Genomic DNA, 25315 nt, shown 5'->3' on the forward strand with positions numbered 1-25315 from the left:
CTCTACAAATCTTACTTATAAGAAAAGTGACTGTAAAGCCACAGTTTGTCATGAGTCATGGAGGGGATAAGCGCATGAGAAAGAGGATCCATACAGCATTATGCAATGGGGATATTCTTCTTCAGCCGTTGCAGATATTTGAAAATTACAGGGCGAACCTGGAAGAAAACCTGTCGGAGGCTGTGTAAGTCTTGAGACTGGGGAGGACAGAGTGGCCACCCCAGTCTCAAGTAGCTGCTCTTCCAGTAGGAAAGCTTTCCTAATCATCCTTTTCCTAATCATTGGCAAAAATTAAAAACTGATGTTTACAGAAACAAACCATCCAATCTGCCTTGCAAAGAGGAATGGACAGAAATCTCAGTCTCTAAATGTGAAAAGTTGGTAGAGACATACCTCAAAGAACGTGTAGCTGTAATTGCAGCAAAATGTGGCTTTAACAACTTGGGGAATTATCTTGCAAGACACCGTAGATAAATTCTTAAAACAACATAAAATCAGGAAAATAGGAAAAATTTAAATAATGACCAAAAAATCAGAACTGAGAGTTCAATATAGACAATTTTTATTTACATTGACACTTGTAATAGCAACATATCAGATTTTCACAATAACTTTAAAGCTTTAAATAAATACATAGGGAAATGCAGCAAGCAGCTGAATGAAAAATAATCTGGTATTCAAGAAATCTCCTTCCTAACTGTAGGATCTTTTCATAGTAAATCACTGAAAAGTTGCTTGGATCATCAGATCAGCCCATTTGGACAAATGTTACTGGGGAAACTAGAAAAAATGGGAAAAAAAGTAGGAATTGGCCAAATTAAACACCAAATTGAATCTGTTCTGTTAAAGATGTCATAGTGAGAAGAGCAGTAAGCAGAATCTCTGGTTAAATCTACAGAGGGAAGTCTGTGCACATATAGGAAAATAAAGCATTATAATTTCTGTATCATGTACCGTTTCTTCATTAAGATAGACATCTTTCAAAGCAATGACATTACTTTGTAATATACGCTCCTTTATATTTACAAAAAGACGAGCAGTAAGACTTTGGGGTCTTTAGTAAGCTAAGTGACTTGATGAATCTGTAGTAGTGGCACCTCTTGACAGTAACTCTTTTAAACTAAACATTCATACAGTCATTCACATCAAGGAGGATGTGCATGCTCTCTCATGCACACAAACACAATCACACACTTATTCGTCCAAGCAAACAGGACACTTTCCTTGCACTCCTCTGAACAGCATCCACAGCTGGGAGAGATGCTGGGACCACTCCAGACAACTGGCATAGAGGTGCTGAAAACCCCGCTTCCGATAGAGGAAACAGCTGGACGAAAAAAGAAGAGAGAGACAGCAAGGAAACCAGCTACTGGCCGGACAACAATGAGACGGCCAACACAATACGTTCCACACTGAGTGTCACTGTCTGAAGGCAGAGCTAAGAAGAGCCTGTTTTTCTCTTGCTCCTGTCACCACAGGGAATACTGCAATCCACTTAATGGCATATAACATCAGGTTCAGCTTGACTTAATGCATGATATATAGTTGAAGAACTACGCTGCTAGCATGGGGTGACAACACACTACTCCAAGTTGGTAAAAACAGTTTCCAAACCATTCATGAATGGATGAAGGGTAAAAGCAGAGAAAACCCACCTAAGAAATGGCAGTACCTACCTCATGCTTGTAAACAAATATACAGCGGAACATACAGGAGAACACAGTTATATACATCTTTACAAGAGATCTTTACCTCTCGCAGTCCAGCTGTTCTCAATGTAACAAAGCACAAACAGTTGCATATCTATATCTAAGCTGTATCTGCAGTCATGCACTGATCATGGTATCTGCTAACAAAATCCCAAAAGTCATTTGCCCTTTAGGTGCTGCAATCCTGTATCGACTTCCTAATAAACGTGAAGCACTTATGGACATGTCGACGACCATGCTGCTAATAGCTTATTTACGTATCCATGCTATCATATCTCAATTCAAATTGGCCCCCAAAAGTCTCTTTTTCATACAGCATAGATCTGCACAGTTGGAAAATAATACTGACAATGAAAGTGATAAAAAAAAAAAACTAAAGACAAAACAAAAGTTGTATTATATGCATCATGTGATGTATGGAATAAAGTAAAGTTTGAGTGCCTCAAGTGCTTTGTTTTCCACCCAAAAACTGCAACAGTCAAGGAAACTGCAAATGGCGCTCCATGATAGAAAACATTAGAGAGTAACCAAAAAAGAAAAACACACCAAACGTTAAAATAAAAAAAACTCCAAAAGAAAGAAGACAGCTGCTATATGTGAACTGCTCCCCAACCCCAAAAAACAGAAGGAAAAATAATAAACAGTTTTAATGAAATGTAAAGGAAACCCGAAAAAGTGTAAAATAACCAAACATATTAACAGTGTAATAATGTACTTTGAGACAGTATTAGACTAATGGTTGATGATTGTCCACCCTCCGTGATGTCTTCAGAGTTCTTGAGATTGGGAGCAATGGTCCATGTGTCCTCCCAGCATTGAGTATGCAAGAACAGTGATTGCAAAGGTAAAAGCCATTCATCTATAGAACTTCTCTCTTGTAAGAGATGGCATTTACTCTTCCGACAACAACGTTTGCTGGTGCTAGGGAGGCGGACAGGTGTAATGGTTGGATGATTTCTTGCGTAACATGACAGGCACTTTGAGGCAGTTAAACAAGTCCAGTGGGTCCTTACACCCTCTGGGCCTGAAGGATTGTCCCCTCTATGAAGACTTCATGCTGAACCAGTAAGGGCTGTGTTGGAGCGCTCTTACTGCTGGATGACTGAGAGCTGTGAGCTGCTGTGCTGTCAGAACTGGGCTCCTCCCTCGCTCTAGGCAACACGGGGAGTCTGGAGCTGAAGTTCAAATAAATCTGAGAGAAAGGAGAAAAATAATCTGTTGGAATGGATTTATAGATGCTTTAATTCGTGAGAACCCAGTATTCTTTAAGCCTAAGTTTCTTCTCTTGTAACATTTGAAATTGCTTAGACATCTTCAAAGCTTTGGAAAAGTAATAATTGCCCTTGAACTACACATTTTGTTACATTGCCACCACAAACTTCAGTATATTTTACTGTGATTTTTATGTGATAGACCAACATAAAGTAGCACATGATTGTGAAGTGGAAGAAAAGAGGATACATGGTTTACACTAGTTTCTACCTATAAAAATCTGAAAAGCATGCTGTTCACTTGCATTCATGCCCCGTTAATGTGGTACCTGGATGTCACCTAAATAATAAATATAGTCCACTTGTTTGTGATTTAATTTCACTATAACTCCAGTGGTAGGTGAAAGCCTCAGACATTTGTTCGAGAACATTAGTGAATTACCAGCATCATAAAGACCATTATACAACATTTACTTATGCTCTCCCGAAATCTGGTCTTTCTGGAAAAGTGGCGAGAGCAAGCCAAGTATTTGAGTCAGGGGCACTGATGCAGAAACACATGTAAAAGTTGCAGGACTGGAGATTGAGATCCCTGTGCTAAATAGTATGTGGGGCAGAAAACTAGTACTGCTAATAACCATTAACACACCATCTCTACAGTGAGACATGGTGGTGACAATATCATCCTGTGGGGATATATTCTGAAATATATTCATAATATTTTTCATAATATTCAGAAATTATGAAAAAAATGGATGAAACTAATTTCAATCCTAGAAGAAATCTTGTTAAAGGCTGCAGACATGAGATTGAGGTTACATCAAGCATAATTATTAATTGAAATGGCCCAGTCAAATTTCAGACCTCAATCTGACTGAAAATCTGTGGCAAGACTAGAAAAATTGATTTTCACAAACACTCTTTATCCAATCTACCTGATTTTGAGTTATTTTGAAAAGAAGAATGGGTAAAACAGTCAGTCTCTAGGTGTAGAGCTGGTAGAGCCCAACATAAAAAGTAACTGTACAGCCTAATGACTCAGGGGGGCTGAAAACAAATACTTTTCATATCTTGATTGGTAAAAACATTTTAAACCCAAGAGTGATTTTTTTTTTTTTTTCCATTTCACAATTACATATTATGTTGTTTTACCACAAAAGAATCCCAATAAAATACAGGTTGACATTTGTCATTTAAGGGGTACTTTTGGAAGACACCATTATTGTTTTTTTGTGTACATGGAGAAAATCCTCTTAATGTTGCATGAACAGGTGTGCAAGTAATGTTATGTATAATTGATGGAGAATAAATAACCATTATCATGAATTTCTATAATCTACTTTTACATTTTTCTGTAGTTCAGAGTTTTGTGTTTACAAAACAAAGTGTGCTATTGATTGCAGAGAAAAATTAACCCATCATTTAACATGGCGATGACTGAGCCAAAGAATCTTTCCACATGTTTACACTTTGCAAGACAAGTCTATTTTGCAAAGTGCCTGTTGACATGAAGCTCATACCCTTAGGAAACATCAAGGTTTCTGGAATGTAGGAAGACTGTCAAAAGAGAGATGGGTTGCTGGATGGATTTTTGTTAGGAAGTTAATGTCATCACAACTAGTTCACAACGCAAAGGTTCAACTTTTGTGTTAGCCTCTGTCTTGATGAACTTGATGATTTCTTTATATTTTCACAAAAAATATGTTAAAGCTAAATGGGTGGTTTCCTTATTCAAGGTAGGTGCTGTAGATCAGTGGGTAGATTGGCCATCTTGGATCCACAAAACTTCCATTTGTGTACAGTGTGTCTTGAGAAAAAATACTGCTTATGTATTGTGCAGTACATTTGCACTATTATGAGAGCGTATTTTGATGGACAAATGATAAATACTTGAGAAATGGTTTTGTTAAGTCATTTACTATACCTCTGGTTTTGTAGCTAGCACAAGGTAAAGCCTGTTCTTGGGTCACATTTCATTTTAAATGTCACATTTCATTTTAAAATGTTCAATTGTATAAATATTTTAATCAGGGCTGCACAGGGGCGTATTTGGTACCACTGTTGCCTGGCAGCAAGAAGGTCCTGTGTTGGACTCCTGGGATCTTTCTGCATGGAGTTTGCCTGTTCTCCCTGTGCGTGTGAGGTTTCTCCCTGTCTGCTCTGGCTTTTTCCCACAGTCCAAAGACATGTTAGGTTAATTGGTCTCTCTAAATTACTCTTAGGTGTGTGAATGAGTGTGTGCATGGTTGTTTGTGTGTTGCCCTGCGATGGACTGGCGTCCTGCCCATAGACTGCTGAAGATAGGTACCAGCTTTCCCCCGACCCACTATGGAAGAAGCGGTATAGAAAATGACTGACTGACTAACTATTTAAATATTTTTTGTGGAGGCTCTAAAGTAATGTATAGGTTGTCTTCAGATCTCCAGATAAAACCTTTACTAATTCTCAAGCCCTGGTGGTAGATCCAGCATTACTTCAAAATCCTAAATTGCATCCTGTTAGGGCTTCCTGATATACAGTTCTCTAGGAATGTGATTTTGATAATAGAAAACAATACAGAAACAGTGAAAATTTACATGTTTAGTGGCATCTGACAGCTGTTGCTCAATGCTCTCAACCACCTTCGTGAAAGGGGGCCTCTTAAAGGGATCAGCATCCCAGCAGGAGCTCATGATCTGACACCTGCAAAGAAGCAGCCAAACACACAAACAGCATTATGTATCTCCATCTAACAGTTTTTTTGTGTTATATTGTTTTACCAAAGGATCTTTTATATATTTTTTTGTTATTCTTGTGTGAAGCCAAATACAATAGGGCAGGCTGTGATTGAACTCCCCGATGTTGCATTCTTGCATAGAATCTCCAGCTATCTAATGAAACCATCTCTCCTTTGGATGATACTTTTGAAGATGGTCAAATACCATATCAACAGAAACTCACATATCATTGGGTGCAAACTCCGGAGCGTCCATTCTGTATCCTTCTTTTATCTGTTTGTAGAACTTGGCATCCACAGGCATACCAGGATAAGGACTGTTTCCTATGTTCAGCAGAAATCACATTACACACATTACATTATGCAATGTGGATAACATCCAAATGGCCTAGACTAAGCACATAAATCATTGTGGATAGAGAAACATACCCAGTGAGAAGATTTCCCAAAGCAAGATACCGTAGGACCACACATCACTCTCAAACGTATACATGCACTCAAAGATGCTTTCTGGAGACATCCACTTCACCGGCAGGCGGGCCTGAAACAGAGGCACTCAGTGAACACATACATAGTTGCGATGCATCTTTTTCATCTTTCACTCAAAAACAAACTTGACTGATTGAAGTTTCATAAGTAAAACAAGCAAAACATAAAAGAATGCATGACCTTTTGTCTGAGGTCTGTAAAAAACACCAAAAGTAGTTCACTCTACACATTTTTTTGAATCTCTGACAATTACAGCAATGAAACAGAGACGTTTTCATTCATAAGTCTGTCTTTCAGGGGAGGACATTCTGCTGTAACCAGAAACTATGAATATAAAAGTTGAGTGCAGATGAATTTGAGATGCTTGCTTTTTTTCAAATCCAATAGCTGCAAGAACAAAATATTACAAAAACAAACTACCCTTCACTCATTTTCCACTCATAAAAAATACTTAAAAGAAGCCCCATTTAATTAGAAAAAGGTTTTCTTTCAACAGAATAGAGCAGAAGTGTGTAGCAACCTGGAAAGTGCCTTTTAGGAATTTAGATTTCTTAATATTTCACTTTTGTAGTGATTTAATTAACTGCTACACTGTCTGTAACAGCTTGTACTGGAGATTTGTTCTAGCATAACAAAAGGCAACATAAATACAATTTAGAAAAGCCAAACAACATACAACAGGTCAGTAAACTGGTTCACTTGCAAATGTATTCAACTTTTGTAGGTAGTAGTGGCCTTTATTATTCATAAATGAGTTGAAAGGAAATAGGGTGGAGGAGATGCATTAAACACCAACAGGCCAGGACTCAAATCCACGACAGCCTGCGTTGAGGGCTAAGACCTCCATACATTGTGTGCCACCCCAACATCCCAACACAACATTTAACATTTACCTAAGATTACAACCACAAACTTCAATATTAAAATTTTACAAGATAGATTTAACAGAAAGAAGTGCATAAATATTATGTAGAATGAAAAACAATATGTTTTTTTGTACATCGCTCATTAATCTAGGATGGATAGCATCTATGAACATAAATTTTCAGGTTTTGTCACAGATTCTTAATTAGATTTAGGTCTGAACTTTGATTGAATAATTTTTCAGAAACTAATGACTAATTGGCTTTGAGGTAAACCATTCCAGATTTTCAACTGATTTTAGATCTGATCTATGATTGGCCCATTTCAACACATGATCTAAGCCAGGGTGCCGAAATCCAGTCCACCAGAGCTACCATTCTGCAGCTTTTAGCTATATACCTTCTCTAACACACCAACATCAGATAAATGTCTCATAAGCAGGTATCTGCAGACCTGAAGGACTGAATGCTGAGGAGAGATTTCAGGTGTGTTGGAGCACGGATGCATCTAAAAGTTGCAGGATAGTAGCTCTCTAGCACTAGTGTTAGGGACCCCTGATTTAAATCCTTTCATTATAGCTCTGGCTAGATACTGTTTAATAACCTAACCCTACTTTAAACATCTCCTGAACTTTATCCCTGATCTGTCTGCTGTGTTCCCTGGTCTTCACAAATATTCTCTAAACTGAGTCCTTCACAGAACTGCTGGATTCCTACTGAGAATAAATTACACTCAGATGGCCCCTGATGTTTTGGAGAAAATTGTTATGTTGGAATTATTACAGGTATCAGAACCCCTTTTCACAAAACAAGGATGCATTAAGGAACTTTTTTGCTTCCTCCATGTGTCCTGTGAAAGGACTGATGCAGTGAGGGGGATCAAAATCAGACTGCTTCTGTTAAGCCCCCGATTCTCCAAGTAAGGTAGTCAAGTGGCCCGCATTGGCTAACTTTGCTTAACTTTCCAGGTCAAGAAACTGATGTGGCAATGATGTATAGTTTTTGCAACCAGAGGTTTAATAAGCATTAACAAAACTCAGAAATCATTTCTAACAAGAAGAGATGGAAGGTGAAATTTATAACTTAAATTTGACGCATTTGCTCAGCCAACAACAAGGTCCGTTATTTTTCATCCATCATTATTCTTTTGAAATGAACAATATGTGGAGACTTATGCATAGGAACTGTTGTCAATGCTGCACCACACATCTTGTCATCCCGCCCCGCAAGCCGCATTTCTAAAGCCTCACAGCTGTACAGGATATTGACGTCTCCACTTGTGAATTATGAATTGCCAGAACCAGCTCAGAGGCGACTCGCCTTTGCGGGTTTATGATGGAAATATTTTGTGAAAGACGCTAGAGTGAAGGGGCTGAATACAAATGCATGCCATACTTTTCTTTCCTTTTTTTGTTTTCAAAATCATGTATTCTTTTGCTTCCACTTCACCATTAATTATGCTCAAAATAAAGCCTAATATTTTTTTGTCTCAGTGTAATTTACAGAGTGCATCTGAAAAGCAGGAAAGTAAAGAACAGCATCATTTTTCCCCAAGCATCATACCCTTAGATCAACAGCCAACACAAGTGTTGGCAAACCACAAATTGTGAATAAGCTGAAGGTTCTAAGACAATCTTGTTTAATTCTAAACTTGCCACATAATAAGTCGAAGCCTGCAACGTTCAAACTGTAAAGCATTAAGTACTGTAACACGAATCCTTGTGTGTGTATATTTCAAGACACATATCATAACATATGATTATTTTGACACCAAGCGAAACAGCTAGTGACAAGAAAAAACAAACAAGGGTCTCACATGGTACTCAAGGCTGGGATTCATAGGGCCTTCTGTAATGCATTTTACCTATTCACACAAAATGTTGCTTGTTTATTTGCTGTATTTTTGCTGCCACTACATCAGAATGACATCTCAGGTGTGTGTAGACTTACATTGCCCTTGACGATGTAATTTGAGTCTGTGGTGATGTCCCTGGCCAGGCCAAAATCACAGATCTTTGCCACTCTTCCTTGTGTCAGTAGGATGTTTCGGGCCGCAAGGTCTCTGTGAATACACTAAAACAAGAGACATACCACTGAACATCTGATGACACATAAACAACTGACTTGAATTAGTCATGAATGAGCTTCTTCTTGTAACAGCCTTTGGTGCTGAATTTTCCATGCTGGATTCGCACGACCACTGACACACAAGATCTCAGGACACAGTATCTGTGCCTCCATAGGGTATACATTTTTAACAACATGCTCCAACGTGCGTTTTAGATCCGTTTACTAGCTGTGGAAATGCGATCAGCTCTTCTCATAAAAGCACACATTATACACACACTAAGTCAAATCATCAGATGTAAAGGGATTTATCCAAAAATCAAATTCGGCAGCTGTTCATATAAAATCTGCAAACTGTGAGGCAGAAGCTTACATTTTTGGAAGCTAAGAACTCCATGCCTTTGGCCACTTGGTATGAGAAACTGAGGAGATCCTCGGTGTCTAGAGACAAATCATCCTCATTGAACATCTCGCCATCTCCATCAGCTTCGATGTATGGGCCACCTGAGAGGATCAACAGGTCAAAGAAGACAATTTTCTGGTTCTTTATTTTACTGTTTTTAACTTTTTAGGACAGTTGAAATTTTATGAATAGCTGGCTGGCCTGCCTTTGCGTAGAGACTGTCTCCGCTCGGAAGATGAGCTCGACGGTGGGTTGCCAGTAACAGAAGGCCTCATGCTCATGTAGCCATTCAAGCTGTCACTGTGAGGAGGAAAGGAGCAGTCTGGTCTGAGTTGAGTCCTGCCATCCAAATACCCTCCCACGCACAGACTGTATTGAAAATACTGGTACTCTCATTTTCTTTTTCCGGAACTAATCACTTTTAATACACACAGAAAACAAGCCTCACCCATCTGCAAGTCTCTGTTGCATGAGGTTGCGATAGTAGTAGTTGTCCTCTAGTTTATAGGTGATGAAAGATTCTCTCTTTCTCCGGAGAAAGTTAAGAAGGTCTCCGAAGCAGCAGTATTCTGTGATCACCAGTGTAGGGCCTATAGATGGAGAAGCATCAGAATAAGCTTCCCAAATCCATGACACCTACAATGCCTTGCAAAACTATTTTACATTACAGGCACAAGCTTCATTGTATTTTATTGGGATTTCAAGTGCTAGACCAATAGAAAAAAACTCTGTACACTGAAATTGTAAAGTGGAAGAAAAAGGATTAGTTGTTTATAAAATCGTTTGCAAATAAAGCTATGAGAAGTGTGGCGTGCATTTGTATACGCCCCCTAGGGCAATGCTTTGTACAGCTACCTTTAACTGGAATGGCAGCTCTAAGGTTTTTTGGGGTATGTGTTTGATGTTGTGCACATCTGAAGCCTGAAAGTTTGAACAGCAATTTTTATCTCATGTCAACCATTCTCAATTGGATTTAGATCTGTATTTTGACCAGGTCATTTTAACACATAAACACACTTTGATCCAAGCCAGTGGTGTACAAACCTTTTGCTAGGAAGGTCAAAATTGTCAAGTTAAAAGTACTCCTGGTCCGCAAGACTTTTATTTATTTTTTCTCGAATTTAGAAATGCAAAACTTTCACTGTGAACATTTTAAGTTTTTACCTGTTGCACAAGAAACTAAGCCTGGGATATTTTAATGAATCAAACAAAACTGTCTGATTTTAAATTTGTAAGGTCCAAAAGGTCTTCATAGTTGCTCTGGCTTTATAATCAGGATTGCCCTGTATTTTCCACCAAGTTTGACGAGTGTCTCTGTCCCTGCTGAAGCAAAGTATCCCCACAGCATGATGCTGCCTCGACCATGTATTTTGAGACACACTCTTTCCACACTTTTGAGATTTACAGTTGTAAAAAATATAACCCATATATCATTTTTCTTCAATTACAACTAAATAAATCTGAGTCTTCCAGTTTCAATCTACTACACCAAAACAAATAACATAGGACAACATGATTGCCACACCTCCAACAGTGCAGGCTCCCAGCAGGTTGACAATGTTTATGTGGTTTCCCAAGTAACTGAGGACTTTCAGCTCTGACATCAGTGCCTCTTTCTCTGTGGCATGAGCGCTTGCTGTAATAAAAGCAACATGATCAGTATTTGCAAAAGGGTTAGAAGCAAAGGTAGTTGGTGTTGAAATAGGATTTAATATTCTTATCTCATGCTTTTGTGGACTGATTAAATAGATTTTTACTGCGGGCTAAATATTAAGTATGATGCTTAAGCAGCAGAATGCAAACCTTGAAATAAAGGTACCTAAAAAAACAGCTGGCATGCTCTGAACACCTGCAGGCACGTCTTAGAGCTACTGTGTACACTTGTCATATTAGTTATTTGTATATGCAGTGACAGAGCTTACATTTCAGCATTTTCACTGCCACCGTCATAACTGAGTCAGCATTGGAGAGTCCATATGCAGTGGCTTCCACCACTTTTCCAAAAGCGCCAGATCCCAGCGTCTTCCCTGAAAAAAAAGAAGTCAGACACAAAAATGTTATCCCCTGTCCTCTTTTTCCTTCAACAAACAGACAGAGTACCAGCGCTTCCAGGACAGCAACAGTTTGAGCCCTCAGGCTGTGTGCAGTCACCAGGACATGTAGGATCCTGTTTGAAGAGGGCTGTTGAAAACAACACCCAGAATATGTCAACAATATTATGTTTGCATTGGAGGAGTGTGGTTTCTTTTTTTTTTGAGCTGAGGAACGAGTTGGTCAGTAACAACCACAGACACAACAAATACCTTAATTCTGTGTACACGTCTGTAAAAAGAAAAGGGTAAATCAGCGTAAAGTAGCTGGAAGGTGTCAGCATTAGTGTGATGTCATTTTCACTGTACAGTCTGGCTTCATGATTTTAATCCGTCAGGTATGATGGATTAATGGTATTATGGTGGCAATTCAAGGACGCCCACTCTAATGGACTTTGATAAAGGCGTGCTCACCGAAACGCAAGTTGCTCCGTGGGAACTCCCACTGGTAAGAGTAAGGCAGCTGAGTGGGGTCAATGTACACATAGTTGTTCCCATTAATTCCCTCAATGACCTTCCACTGAATCTGGTATTTGGGTTTCTGGCATGAAAAACAGAGGAACAAATAAATTTATAACTGTGACAGGCCCCATGTACGCTTGATTTGAGGGTGTGCCTCACGCTGAGAAAACGCAACACTGTCTTACCTGCATGTACTTGTAGAACAGCATGATAACAATGAGGCAGAGGATGCCTGCTGCTGATATGAAGCCAATTAGCAGAGGAGTGAACAGATCATGCATAACTCCTTTCTCTGCAAGGAGACAGAAGTGATAATGTTAGATAATGAAAGACCTAATCAGTTACTCTTTCTTTGGTTTGTCATGTTTATAAACTGTAAATGACATTGCAAAGGGGCGTTAAGGTAAGTCAGAGAAGACTAAGCTACAGTGAAGCACATTTTGATCAAATAGCAGTGAACTAATCCAATTACTCATGTATACATACATGAATTCACCCCTTTTATTCATTGAACACAACATTTGCACCTCATTTTGTTCTAATGTCACATGATTTCACTCTGTTTTCAGTATTGTTGTTGCCTTTGCAGCTGTGCTGGTGAGCAATTGTTTGTAGTCAGTGTTCTGTTCCTTTGTGTGTGCCCGGTTGTGATGTCTCATTGTTTTGCTCCTCTGTACACACCGGGGTGTAATAAGCTCTTTAGCGATAAGAAGCTTTCTCTCCACTTCAAATCTGAGAATGCAGAGTCTGCAGGAACTAATCCCCTGTAAACCTGTCAGTGGGTTCTAAAGCTCTGTTTTCTTTGCTGCAGCTCCCTGACACCTACAAGCCTCCCACAGACCACCGAATGCCCACTGCCGGGGCTCCTACTGTGCTCCTACACTCTCAAGCGCCTCCGCCTGGTTTGCTGTTACTCAGTACTCAACAATTCCTGGGACTCGCTCTCAAAGCCATGTCCTGCCTGGTCACAGACACTCACTGTCCCCATAATGCACACCCACAGATAGAGAACACCCCCCCCCCCCCCCCCCCCCCCCGTCCACACACACACACACATGTAGATATCCCTGCAAGCTTAGACAGGACACTTTGGTGTAGATTCAGCTGCTACACCACCACTTGTAGGACATCATGCAGCAGATGGGGAGGCCGTTGCAAGAGAGGGGATTTAGAGTCATAACATACACAAATCACTAAAGCTAATTCCCGTTTTTACAAGACCACATGTTATTGCAGCCAATCATGTCTAAGGTAGCATCCCTTTGCTTATGTTTACCAAACGAATTATAACCAACGAAGAGTTAGCAGTGAGTCCAGGGTTAATCTTTACTAAAATCCTTGTTTTTAGTAAACAGTTTTGAGCTGAGGAATTATCCCTTTTTGGATTTACTGAGGGTGCAAGGCAACTGAGATAATCAAGACAACAGAGCAGGAAATCACAGGCAATTTGGATTAGGTTTGTTGTTTAAATAAAGATGTGTTTTTAGACCCATGGTTCTTAAGCTGTGAAATGATCACTATTAGCAGCACAGATGAAATTTTGGAAATACTTATTTACAAAACAAATTAACTGTGATGTAGAGCTAATAAATGCCTACAGCCAAACAGATGAGTTGTTCAAGCACATTGGTCGCATCCCAAAAGAGCTCAGAATACTCAGAAGAGAACAGCAGTAGAAAACGTTTTGGAAACCAGTGGGATTTGATCTACTCAGTAACCAGGCTAACTAATATTAGCAATAAGCATTCACACTCTGCAAACATGTTCACCAAAAGAGGCTTTTAAAGTACTGTATGTGTGAAATGTTTAATGAAGTACCAATTCATAGATTTTTTTTTCTTGCATCTGTACCATAACTACCTTTACATGCAAGGCATGTGGTAATATTTGGTTTTTAGTTGGTGAGAAATTTCCAACACTGACTTCCAACGTCTATGGACTTTTCTGTTCATTTTTACAAATGCAAACATAGAGGCTTACTTTATGAGTTATTAAACACATATTTAATCTGCATTCCTCAATCAATCAACCACAGCCATTGTGGTTTAAACAAAAAATATATTCTGTATACAACAGTTTTTAATTTAAGAAGAATACTCATGTTTTTTGTCAATGTTTCACTTCATGCAGAAGACTACATGAACTTGGCCGATCTGCACCAAGACCACACTTCTTTTTTATAAGTGAAAACAGTTTTTTTGTGAATGTATAAACTGGATGCCTATTTACCACTGATGGAAAACAGTATAAAGGCTTGCTCTCCCTCCGCTGTGGCGACGCACTCCAGCGTATTAAACCGTCCTCTGTTGACATTCACTCGACTCTCCACCCCAGTCTTTCCGAACTTGGGGCTGACCAATGTGACAGTCCTGACGTTGCGCTCTTCCTGTGTGGCATTCTTCTGCTGGGAGCACCTAAAGTCAGATGGTTTTGTTATTATTTCATTATCACATCATTTCAGCAAATCTATGCTTTACAGTCTACAAACCCCAGATTTATAGATGCACCAAACATCTGGCCATTGATCAGAATCAAACAATCTGCCTTTGACCGGCTCTCCTGGGTTACTGGAAAGTGAAGTGCTAACAAATCAGATTTGTTTTTCCCATTTATGAAATGCATAACGTAATAACTCCTATCATTTCTAGTCTATAAACTGATCAGTTAACAATATGTTTTTAGATGTAAGTTTTTGAGTTGAAGAAAAATAATATAAAGGTTATGGGCACATGCTTTAAATGTTTTATATTGGGATAATCCTATAAAATCTTCATTTTTCTGTGGTATTCAAAACTACTATCGCTATCAAAGAACCTATAGCACATTATTTCTCTTGTATGCACTATAGCCCTTAGAAAACAACAATTGGAAACAGTTAATTAGCAGATCAGAAAGGCGTAAATCTGTATTGGTATCAAGAAGACCCTGATCAGTGCATATACTCTTTTTGACAGAGAGCGTTTAAAAAAAACAGCAGAACCACAGTAACACATCTTTATATTTTAATATAGATCACCTGCTGTTTATTTCAAGAGAAAAAAAACCCCTGAAGTTTCTGTGTTTATCAAACAAAGGTTTGCTTTGTTGCGCCATGCTGATAGTCTCAAGACGGTCATGCTACCTGCTCTTCATGTTTAAACATTAATGCACCTGTCATGAATGTGCATGTAATGAGCATTAAGTGGATTTGTTTTCATTTCTTAATAAAATGACTGGGCAGGATTATCAAGTGTGACTCATTGCATGTGCTGCTTGGGATTGGTGTTGCTATGGCAATAAGATGCTCTTCCCTCATCACTGTAAATGTTTAACAAGTTGTATCCAAGCAGATGTGCCCGTCTTCATCCAATCATAAGTCGATTGTTAACAATCCATTGTCATATGGGAGGGGATGCAGGAAATCATCTCATCACTGCCAACCAATCACAAGTCAGCCCTGTCAAATCCAACAATCGCACATTCCACCCTCATCATAATTTCCTGACTCGATCCAATGTGCCTTATGTGACCTTTAGAAACCTCGGGATAAACTTCATGGCTAATTGTTCAAGTTTAATTATAGAAATTAAACAAACAAAAACCAGATCTGAACTGCGCAGAGTGGCTGCGTGGTAAATGTGTTGTTAGGAGTGTAAATAAAGAACATCAAATGCAATGGAAAAAAATAAGCTAAATTAACAAATGCATATTGAAAGTATGAAGAATGATTATTATTATATTTTTTTCATTAAGATAACTCATGGCAGCTCAGCTTTTGTTTTACTTTGATGGGCTGTTCATGACTTTGTCACTTTGTGAGGCAGATGCTCATCCTGATTGATATATAACTATTTAAATTAGCCAAAGATTTTAAATCATAGGATTTAAAATTAATCATCTCCATTTTCTTTATATTAATACCTCATCATAAAATGACTGACATAGGGTGTTGTCAATGTTTTCAAATTCATCCAAACTTATAAGGCCAGTGAGAAAGGCTGAAACAAGAAGACTTTGACAGACATCTTGTGTTCATGCTGATAATAAATGATTGAATCTTTTTTTCAGCTTCTGAAAGTCTCACCTGACATACTGATCACAGTAGTACCATTTGATCTGGGGTGCAGGGTACCCTTCAGCCACACAACGCACCTGTCCATCCACTGGGCCCTCATGAGATGTAATCTCAGGCTTACCTAGGAAACAAAAGTTAACGTCAGACTGAGAGCTTTAAGCAATAAATTTCAGGCTGTACAAAAGGTGGTTGCCCTATTTTTTGCACAGCTGTAACCTTTATAAGGTGTAGCCGGAGGGTTTGGTGAGTCCGGAGAGTTAGACTTAATTTTATTACAGTACATTCTTACAGGTCAATTCCCTTGTGTCATTTGCCGAAGATGAATGCAGTCTGGAAAAACACATTTCATGTGTGGCTTAAGGAGAAAGAGAACCTTTCAGGAAATGCATAACATTACTTACTGATCACAAAGATGGTGAAGGTCTGATTTACCGACACGTCGTTGTTGCATGCTTCAAAGCTATAAATGCCACTTTCTGCTACTTGTAACCGCACCAGCCTCAGCTCGCTGCTGTAACTGAACATGAGATAAATACATTTTAATCATGAATACATTATGTTTTTCTAATTGCCTTAAGTTATGAGCAAATAGAAAATAACTAATAATCACTGACATCAGCCCTGCCTGAGAAACAATGTCACATTTGAAAATACATGCATTCTAGATAATCAGTGCTCCACTTTAGTAACATGTTCCCTTTCTCACATCTGCATAACATTTGTTTTCATGTCCAGCTGAGGATCGAATGTTATGTCTTAACTCTTCCCATATTAACAAAGATGTTTGGGTGGAGGTGTGGACATGTGGGCCTGGATAACACCTAATATTTTATTCCCCAAAAGTCATGGATTTCATGGCTTGATGTTCTAAAGAAAAACACCAACTGATGTTTGCAATCTGGTCGTGAGTGCTTCACAAGAAACCCTGGGGCGAGAAGTTTTGCTCCAGCTGTTTTTTTCAGGAAGCTACAGCACGGCCAAAGCTGCTAAATTCCAAAAAATGTAAAACTCATTTTCTTCTGTGTGGCTGGAGTTTGTTGAGTTTGAGTGTGCTCATACCTGTAGTCTTTGCTGTGCATACTGATGACGTGGTCACTGGTATTTTTTAGTTTGCGGCCCATGAAGCTCCAGGAGACAGTGTGTGGCTTTGGGTATGCCTCCATGCTAACTTTCAAAGTCAAACTCTCGCCTGAACGGACATGGAAGGTTCTGTTGTAGATTTGTGATAAGCTGATAAATCCTCTTTCTGAAAAATAATAATATGAGATATTAGTGTGGAAAGTTTACTCCATATTTTACTTGAATGAGGATAGCTGTTATAAGGACTGTCTGGTATATCACATCAACAAAATATGCACATTAAGACTACACATCTGCTAGAAGTGTTAAGTTAATACATGACAGATCACTCAACGTGTGAGCGGTTTAGAATAAGTTTTGACGTTTTGGGAAAGATCCTGGGGAGCGGGAAGCGTGGGGGGGGGGTGTAATGTACTGACATATTTAAAAGTTCAATTTCAGGCATCAATGGGCAGCATAATTGCTTTGATCAGCCTGAGGGCTGATTAGAGACTGTGCTTAGCTATGGTCTTGTCAGGAGTTAGTTGAAGGGATCACACCGACTCTGTCTTTAAACAAAATTTCTACATACTAATAGAAATCTGGTAACTACTCTCAGTTAGCTAGATTTAGAAAGCTTGACCCCGTTATTAAGAATGAAAAAGATGGTATTGTTTTACCATCTTTATTTAAAAATTCAGTTTGAAGGCAGGACATTTCTGCTCTTTCAGTGCTGTCCCTACTGATTTAAAAATGCAAATTTTAAGCTAAATGCTGCATTGTCTTGTTAATTTTGTGGAACCCCTCAGCTAATGTGAGCTAAGCAAGGCTAATCGGCATCTTGTGGTAATTTGATATTATCTGTTCAAACACTGGAGTGAAATTGCTGAAGTTCCTTTGCACAAATATTTACACCCCTTAAACTTTTTTGCATTTTGTTACATTATAACCAGAAACGTATTTTGAAGTGCGGAGGGGGCTTTTATGGGGGCATAGTTTTCAAAAATGCCAGCGCAACTACTTGCCTTTAGAAGTCACTCAGTCTAGCTCTGTGCAATTATATGTCTAGGTGATTGCTTGGTCACACTTGCTTTTATTTGAGGGTAACAGAGTAAAGGAGGCTAAATAAAATTTCACGCAAATACTTTTCAGATGTTTATTTGTGAAAAAATGTAAAACCATGCATTATTTCCCTTTCGCTTCACAATGATTAGCTAAATTATGTCAGTCTACCGGATAAAATCCCAATATAATAAACTGATCTTTCTGGTTATGATGTGACAAAATATGGAGATGATCAAGGCACACATACTTTGCTGCACTGTAAAGTTTCTAGTGAGTGTTTCAAAATCTCAAACACTTTTGAAACATATACATCCGGAAACCTAAAGCTCTTGTGTGCCTTTCTGAAGCAGGAAAACAAGTATTCAGGGGTTCAACAAATGAATGGTGTACGCTCATAGTCATCTGTGAAAGGCATAGATTGGTCATCAGAATTCCATCAGAATTAATTTAGATTTAATCAGAAAGGCGAGTAGAGAAACATTTTGGCTTTTGCATACTCACCATAAACATCCAGCCACACTGACTTGGTGCTGTTCCCTTTTTCGTTTTCAGCTTCACATTTGTAACTCCCAGTATCTTGTGGATGCACTGCCGATATTTGCAGCGTGGCACTGTGCACATGAAGGTAGTTCGCCATCAGGATACGTGCATCGCCATCAACCTTTGGTTGTTGCTGTGGATACCAGACGGCACCCTGTCAACGCCCAGAGATCTCTAGAGATTAACCCCGAATTTATGTCTATCCTTGCCAAGCAAATACTAGCAAAGACACACAACTGCAAGCATGCGACCACAGACACAAACTCTCCATTCCGCAACTGTGGTCTGCAGAATATACATACATCCAAGATCCCATTGCACATGCAGAGAGACCTTTGACTCTCTTCCCTCTTGCACATTCAAACAGATAATGAGAAGGCACAGGAAAGGTAAACTCGTTTTTGGACAAGCAAACATTCTAAAGCACTTTCTAGGGCAAAGACAAAGCTGATGGGTCTCACCGAGCCAGGTGGTGCCACCCACTTCACCGTGAGGTCTCCATTGACATTAGTGGCATTGCAGGTGATTGACAGACTCTGATTTCGAATTAAAATAATTCTTCTGGGATAATGCATCTGAATTACAGGAGGAGCAACAGGTACTGAAAGAAAACAAGATGATCTAGATTAGAGTTAGATTGAAAAGAATTACATAAAAGGAGGCTTCACCATCTATGCAAACTCAGTAACACACATGCATTGAACATAAAGGCACATCGTTACCTGGTCTAACTGTCAGGGAATATTCCTCTGATCTGATGTGTCTTCCCTGTAATGTCCCTGTGCATACATAGCAACCTTCATAAGTCATTTTTATGTTGTGGATGATGATGCCTTGCTCCAGGCTCGTGGAAAACTGGAGACCAGGGGAGAGGGCTTCTCCAGAGCATGTTTCCAAACTTAAACTGCTCAGACTTGGATCAGTGGCGTAGCATGAGATGGAAGCAGTGTCTCCCTCACGAGTAAGAATGCTGGACACCACTGGTTTTCTGAAAGGATTCTCAGGATCTGCCAAGAAAATGTAATTGCACAGGTGGTGTCAGAGAGCTGCGAGCAGGGATTCACACTGAGTTGTTGAACCTTTATAGCTGTGTTTTTTGTGCTGACATCTTGGCGGCGTGATAGGCTGTAAAAATAATGAAAATAAAATGCTGCTGATGCAAGTACATTTATGTGAACAATGCCTTTACGATTAGGTTTTCTGCCTGCCGATGAATACATAAAATTATTTTCCACATTTCCATGTAGCACAACTTCACAGAAAATGCCTCAAACAAAAACTTGATGTAAAAGCCATTACAAAGTCTGTATTCAAATCAGTTCAAGGGCAAACAATAAAATAATTATACAGTTCTGGTAACGTTTTGAGTTTAAGCAACTACAAAGTGATTTTGGGCAAAATCTTCCTCAACTGCAATTGTGTGTAGGGGAACAGCAGCTTCAGGGAATGCTGAAGTCAGATGCTTCATGCTTGTCATGAGTTGCTCTGTTTTTTCTTCTGCTGCAGTTTGTTGCAATGGGGAATATATATATAACCATCCCTTTGCTGGTAAAAGTAAACCCTTATTTTTATTAAGTAATCGTGACTTTTCCCAGAATTTTCACTTAGCTTAACTACCATTTTTACACTGTTTGTAGATTTTCAAAAGGGGTTGGTTTACATTGTAACTGCTGAATGCAACTGCTAAACAAAGCCGACAGAGGCAGCAATTACACACACAAATTTAAACCAGGTTTGCCTCTTTGGAAATTAGGGTTAGGGTCTGGAATATTGAACTGCCTGGAGCTCTATTATTCAGGATTTGTTATGTCAACATAAATATCCAGTTACTAAGGCAAAAACAAACTTTAGTGGCTTAATCTCATCAAATCTGTTCGCATATTTCTTTCAAGATGCGTTTAATATCCCAAAATAAACAAGGTAGTTTTATGAAATGATACATTCGAATTGTATTGTTTGTTGTTTTTAAGAGAGATGCAAGACGGTTGAGCGAATGATCAGCACATGATAAGAGCCAGCAGTGATGGCATGGGGCCAAAGGAATGTGGGGATCACACAGAGAAGAAAATACAGTAAAACTCAGTCATGCACTCAATAAATAGCACCAGAATCTACCTCACCTGTCCGGGGCAGAGTTACATACACATTATTCTGCAAACAAACCCACACACTCTGTTTCCTGTCAGTAAAGACAGCACTGCCAAAATACTTTGCCTGTTGCTGCCTGGAGTCTGATTCCATTTCCTCCTAATTTAAGTTCCCCTTATCTCACACACAAACCAATCATAGTTTCATACAGTTATGATCATGGAAATTCATTCAGATACCTTTCACGTAGACAAAGATGGAAGCTTCCTCACTGGATTTCTCATCCCGGCAGAGGTAGCGGCCCATATGGGAAGCCTGAGCTTTGGGGTAATGTATTGTCCACATCCCACCTATGAGCGTTGCTCTAAGAGGCTTGTTCCGATTCTCTCGCCACCACAGTGTCCTGGTTTCACTCTTGCAGCGCAGGGTAATGGAATGGTGGAGCAGGACAACGAGGTGGGGCTCGTCAGGGATAATAGTGGGCTTGGTGTTGCCTAAAATAGGATTGGAGAGAGGGTTATGCTTCAGCAGTGCTCTCTAGAGCTGACATATCCTAGCATCTACACTACTCACACAATGCCTGTGCATGACCAGATCATAACAAGACATCTCTAATGAAAGGGTTAATAATGCCCACATCAAACATTAAGTCTGGATCGACAAGTGCCATTAACTAACATGTTAATATACACAAGGCAAAGGCAGTTAATTAGAAGAATTAGGTAGGATTCCCATCTTGCTTCATATAAAACATGAAACCAAATACTAATTTCTTTCAGTTGGAAAGTCAAAGCGCAAAGAACTCACAAGCAAAATACCTTCAAGGACCTTTTAATTTGATCAGAGTTTTAAGTTTGTTTACTCCAAACAATGCAGGACAGTTAACTATGGAAAGATCCAGAACTGGGTTGATTTTCCACTACAGGGTTTGTAATGGTTCCACATACTGGGTTAGCTTTTCTTTCCAAAACTGAGTTAATGTGACAAATGTGCAACACTAAAGCTATCAAAGAGTGATTTGAAAAAAAATAACAATAAAATGGTTTACTAAACTAGGTTTTTTAGGCTTAATGTTCGATTCATTTTCCATACCCACTTAACCCTCACTGGGTCTCAGGAGCAAATCTTCTAAAGGCGACAAGGGGAGAGAAGAGGTAATGTTCAGAATCCATAACAGGGGAGCACAGAGACATACAGGATAGACAGGAGTACTCTGAGCTGTTAAGGGAACAGACTCATACTCTAGTGTGAACTAAATACATTAACACAACTCTCTGACATTAATATCATTTAGATAGAACAGAATAGAGCACACTTTTATCATTTCATAATTCCTAATTTTATCATTTGTGAAGGTTTCATTTAAGTCAAATCAGAATAGAATAGACCATATCTTTATTGGTCATTTTCACCATGTACAAAAATTTTGAGATGTCATTCTGGAGCAGAAGTCAATGGTAGGTCATTGTATTATTTAAAATGGCAGTATGAAAAATGATGAGTTGTCTCTTTACTCATTTCTCCAACCCAACGAACTGGGTCACAATTTTTGACCCAGTGTTTGGTCAAAGACTAACCAACTTCAGTTGTAGTGCATAATTTCAGTATTTTGGTTAAACAGATGACCCAGCAAGTTTTGAAATATGTAACAACCTTGTTCAAATGGAGGGAATTAAACACTCAATGTTTTGGCATATGAGCTGACATTCTTAACACAAGACCAATAAAAATGTGACTGGAAATGACCCAGAACATTTCACTTGTCACCATATGTTGACTTTATCATCCATTGCTTTGTTAAGAGAACTTTTAATCCTTCACAGCCACTATAAACAGACAAAGTTAGTCACAGCTGTACTGTACATCCTCTGAAAAAACACATCATGTATTTTAGAGCAAACCTTCTTAAGATGATCATTATGAGAAACCCCAGTGAGAGCATGAAACAGGCAGCTCCTGACAGAGATGTGCTCTCAGTTGGCGAAGACCTCACTGAGGCGTTATGTAAAGCATGCATTGGCCATTTAAATGCAGGATTGTCATATCAATGAATGGCTAACCAGGAATGGCTCCAGAGAGGTTTGGCCAGACCAGGGCCGCTAACAATCGTTGAGTGGCCTGTCAAAACTGAGAGCCCTACAACGTTTTTACTTTGGGCTACTACTGGGCTATGGAAAATGAAAAGTAGCTAAATAAATAAACGCACAAATGTTGCTACTCACTAAAACTTGTCTTTTCTCTCTTAAATTAATTTCCTAAACATAAATATACCTATATCTGGTCAGAGGGGATTAAATGGGAGGGAGGGGGCAGCAAATACACAGAGGTAGCCATAGACAACCCAGCCCAGCCCGATTTGGTGGCGCCACGGAAGAAACCAGCTGTAAATATTTTAATAACTACAACTACTTTGTTTAACACTGCTGGTAACGCTGTCTATTTGTCTGACGCCAACTATTTTACAAACAATAGTAAAGAGAAAAAAATGAAAATATAGCGTTCATGCATGTTATTTAAAAATTAATTATTTAACGTATTCATTCACTGCATCATCATCATCACCATCATAAAACCTGGCTTATTATCTGTTGACCAGCTCTAGGTAACTTCTTGACGTGCCCTGTTGCGTCACATGACAGTTCAGCCTGAGCACACTCCCTCGAAATGTGGCACTCATTCAAATTCCGAGATGATATGATCGATATGGCTTTTTCAGGCTTCTTAATCAGGTCTCAAGGAGCTTTTGATCGGATGGAAACGGCTACGAAGGTTCACCTGACGCCGCCCTGAAAAACAGGAGCCTCCGCACGGGCGCAGCGAGTGCGCAAAGGTGCGCTAAGCAGAAATAAAAAACACCTCGTTGATTCACTTTTTTTTTTTTTTTTTCCTTTCAAAACCGTCTCCACCGAGACACGTTTTCCATATATTTGCCTATAATCTCTGAGGAATTCCAACTGCCCTTAATTTAAAAAGATTACAAATATGCCTCCGGATAACAAACTTGGACATGTATCTACTTCCCTGAAACAACATTGTCCAACGTATCCTAAAGGTGGTTATTTCTTTCTGTTTAAATAAGTAATAAAGTGTCTTCTTTTGGCTATTGTGGACCTTGACCTTCATAACTAGGGTCCTTTAGATAATGCCAAATCATAACAAATGCAATGTGTTTTAAGCCAAAGCCCACCCAGAGTGGGTACAGGTTTTAAAGTGTTGAGTCACAGATCACCTCGGAACGGAAAAAGCGAACCCGTCAAACGGTCGTGTATCGAACTCGTTTGCATGTTTTATTTTTAAATATTGACGGTTATGCTGCTAGATTATTTGCATCTTATTATTATTACTAAAGATCCAGCTCCACCCCTAGAGAGTTTTGTGTTTTGGTTTCCTCAATAGCGCCCTGTTTCTTGATTAAATCGTGAATTATTTAAATACGTCTCGCATTCAATTCAGAGTATCTGCTTCCCTCATTGGGTTTCTGTGGCTTCAGGTTGTCCTTACAGACTTGGGATCTGGCTCCACATACAAAGAAAAAGTGTCACAATACTGATGCAAAATAAAACAAAACAAATCTTCCAAAATATGATGATTTACTATAGCCGGCTAGACTTCAATCCACCCTTTCCCTTGAGTAAGCAGCAACAAGTTGTGCGCGTAAAGTGGCGAGTCAAGGCACACATGCTCTGGAGTCTTACCTGGGTGGAAGCTTAGCTGTAAAAACACAAACAGCAGTATCCAGAGGTATTCCATAGTTAGTATTCCATGGGTCTAGCTGTAAGGGTGAGCCAGTGCCGCAATGGTCAAGGTAGCTCTCGCTCGCCGAGCGCGTCGGGCTTGGGGGAAGTTTGACTGCGGGGCTATGACAGAGGCGCGCTTCACAGAGCTTTAAAGGCACAGATGCTCATCAGCCTATCTGAAAGCATGCTGTTGTCCTGCAGCGTGCCGGAGGGGACGGTGCGGGCCCACCAGGTGGCTCTGCCTGAGGAGGAAAGTCAAGAGCATGTTTGTAGGAGCGCAGTTGTGGAGTCTATTTTACTCACACGGTTCCAGAGAGAGAGAGAGAGAAAGAGGGAGAGAGGGAGGCGTCTGTGGCCACTTGTCTCTGCCTCCCCACGAAAAAAATACAAAGACTGACCGAAAGATGAAGAAAAGAGACATTTGTAGGTTGCTTAAATTATACACACCCAGAGGACCCAGACAGACAAGTATAAACGTCTATTATTTAGTAACACCATTTGTACATTTTACAGAACCTAAGTCACTTTTACATTGACTTGTAGAATCAAAGCCCTCAAATAGAACCTGTTTGTCAACATGTAGTAGGCTTAAAGATCTAAAGAACGTGCACCGAATTCAATAAATTTAAGGACAGTTGACAAGCAGATTGACAATCATGAGCCTGGAAAGGTTTACAAAGACAATTCAAATATCAGTTTGTGGTCTTCAGCTCAAAGACACTTGGTTTATGCAGCAAAACAATGAACCAAAGGACAACATAA

At 39.4% G+C, this 25315-nt stretch overlaps 1 protein-coding gene across 2 annotated transcripts; it reads right to left on the reverse strand.

The window, feature by feature from the left end:
* Positions 1-539: 539 nt before the first annotated feature.
* On the reverse strand, positions 540-24953 carry kita (KIT proto-oncogene, receptor tyrosine kinase a). 2 transcript variants are annotated; one of them, XM_047375916.1, is made up of 21 exons: positions 24512-24953; positions 21056-21310; positions 19451-19735; positions 19190-19329; positions 18690-18861; positions 17124-17310; positions 16466-16581; positions 16074-16185; positions 14240-14424; positions 12196-12302; positions 11963-12089; positions 11381-11485; positions 10984-11094; positions 9907-10048; positions 9664-9758; positions 9429-9559; positions 8939-9061; positions 6066-6177; positions 5861-5960; positions 5497-5602; positions 540-2901 (listed from the first exon to the last, which is right to left on the reverse strand). In XM_047375916.1, exons 1-21 carry the CDS (start codon positions 24564-24566, stop codon positions 2719-2721), a joined length of 2949 nt encoding a protein of 982 aa, XP_047231872.1. In that variant the 5' UTR covers positions 24567-24953; the 3' UTR covers positions 540-2718. The 2 variants fall into 2 exon arrangements, with proteins under 2 accessions (XP_047231872.1, XP_047231871.1); XM_047375915.1 differs by having other exon boundaries at positions 18690-18882.
* Positions 24954-25315: the final 362 nt, after the last annotated feature.

Source organism: Girardinichthys multiradiatus, chromosome 9 (assembly GCF_021462225.1).
Source record: "Girardinichthys multiradiatus isolate DD_20200921_A chromosome 9, DD_fGirMul_XY1, whole genome shotgun sequence".
NCBI lineage: Eukaryota > Metazoa > Chordata > Actinopteri > Cyprinodontiformes > Goodeidae > Girardinichthys > Girardinichthys multiradiatus.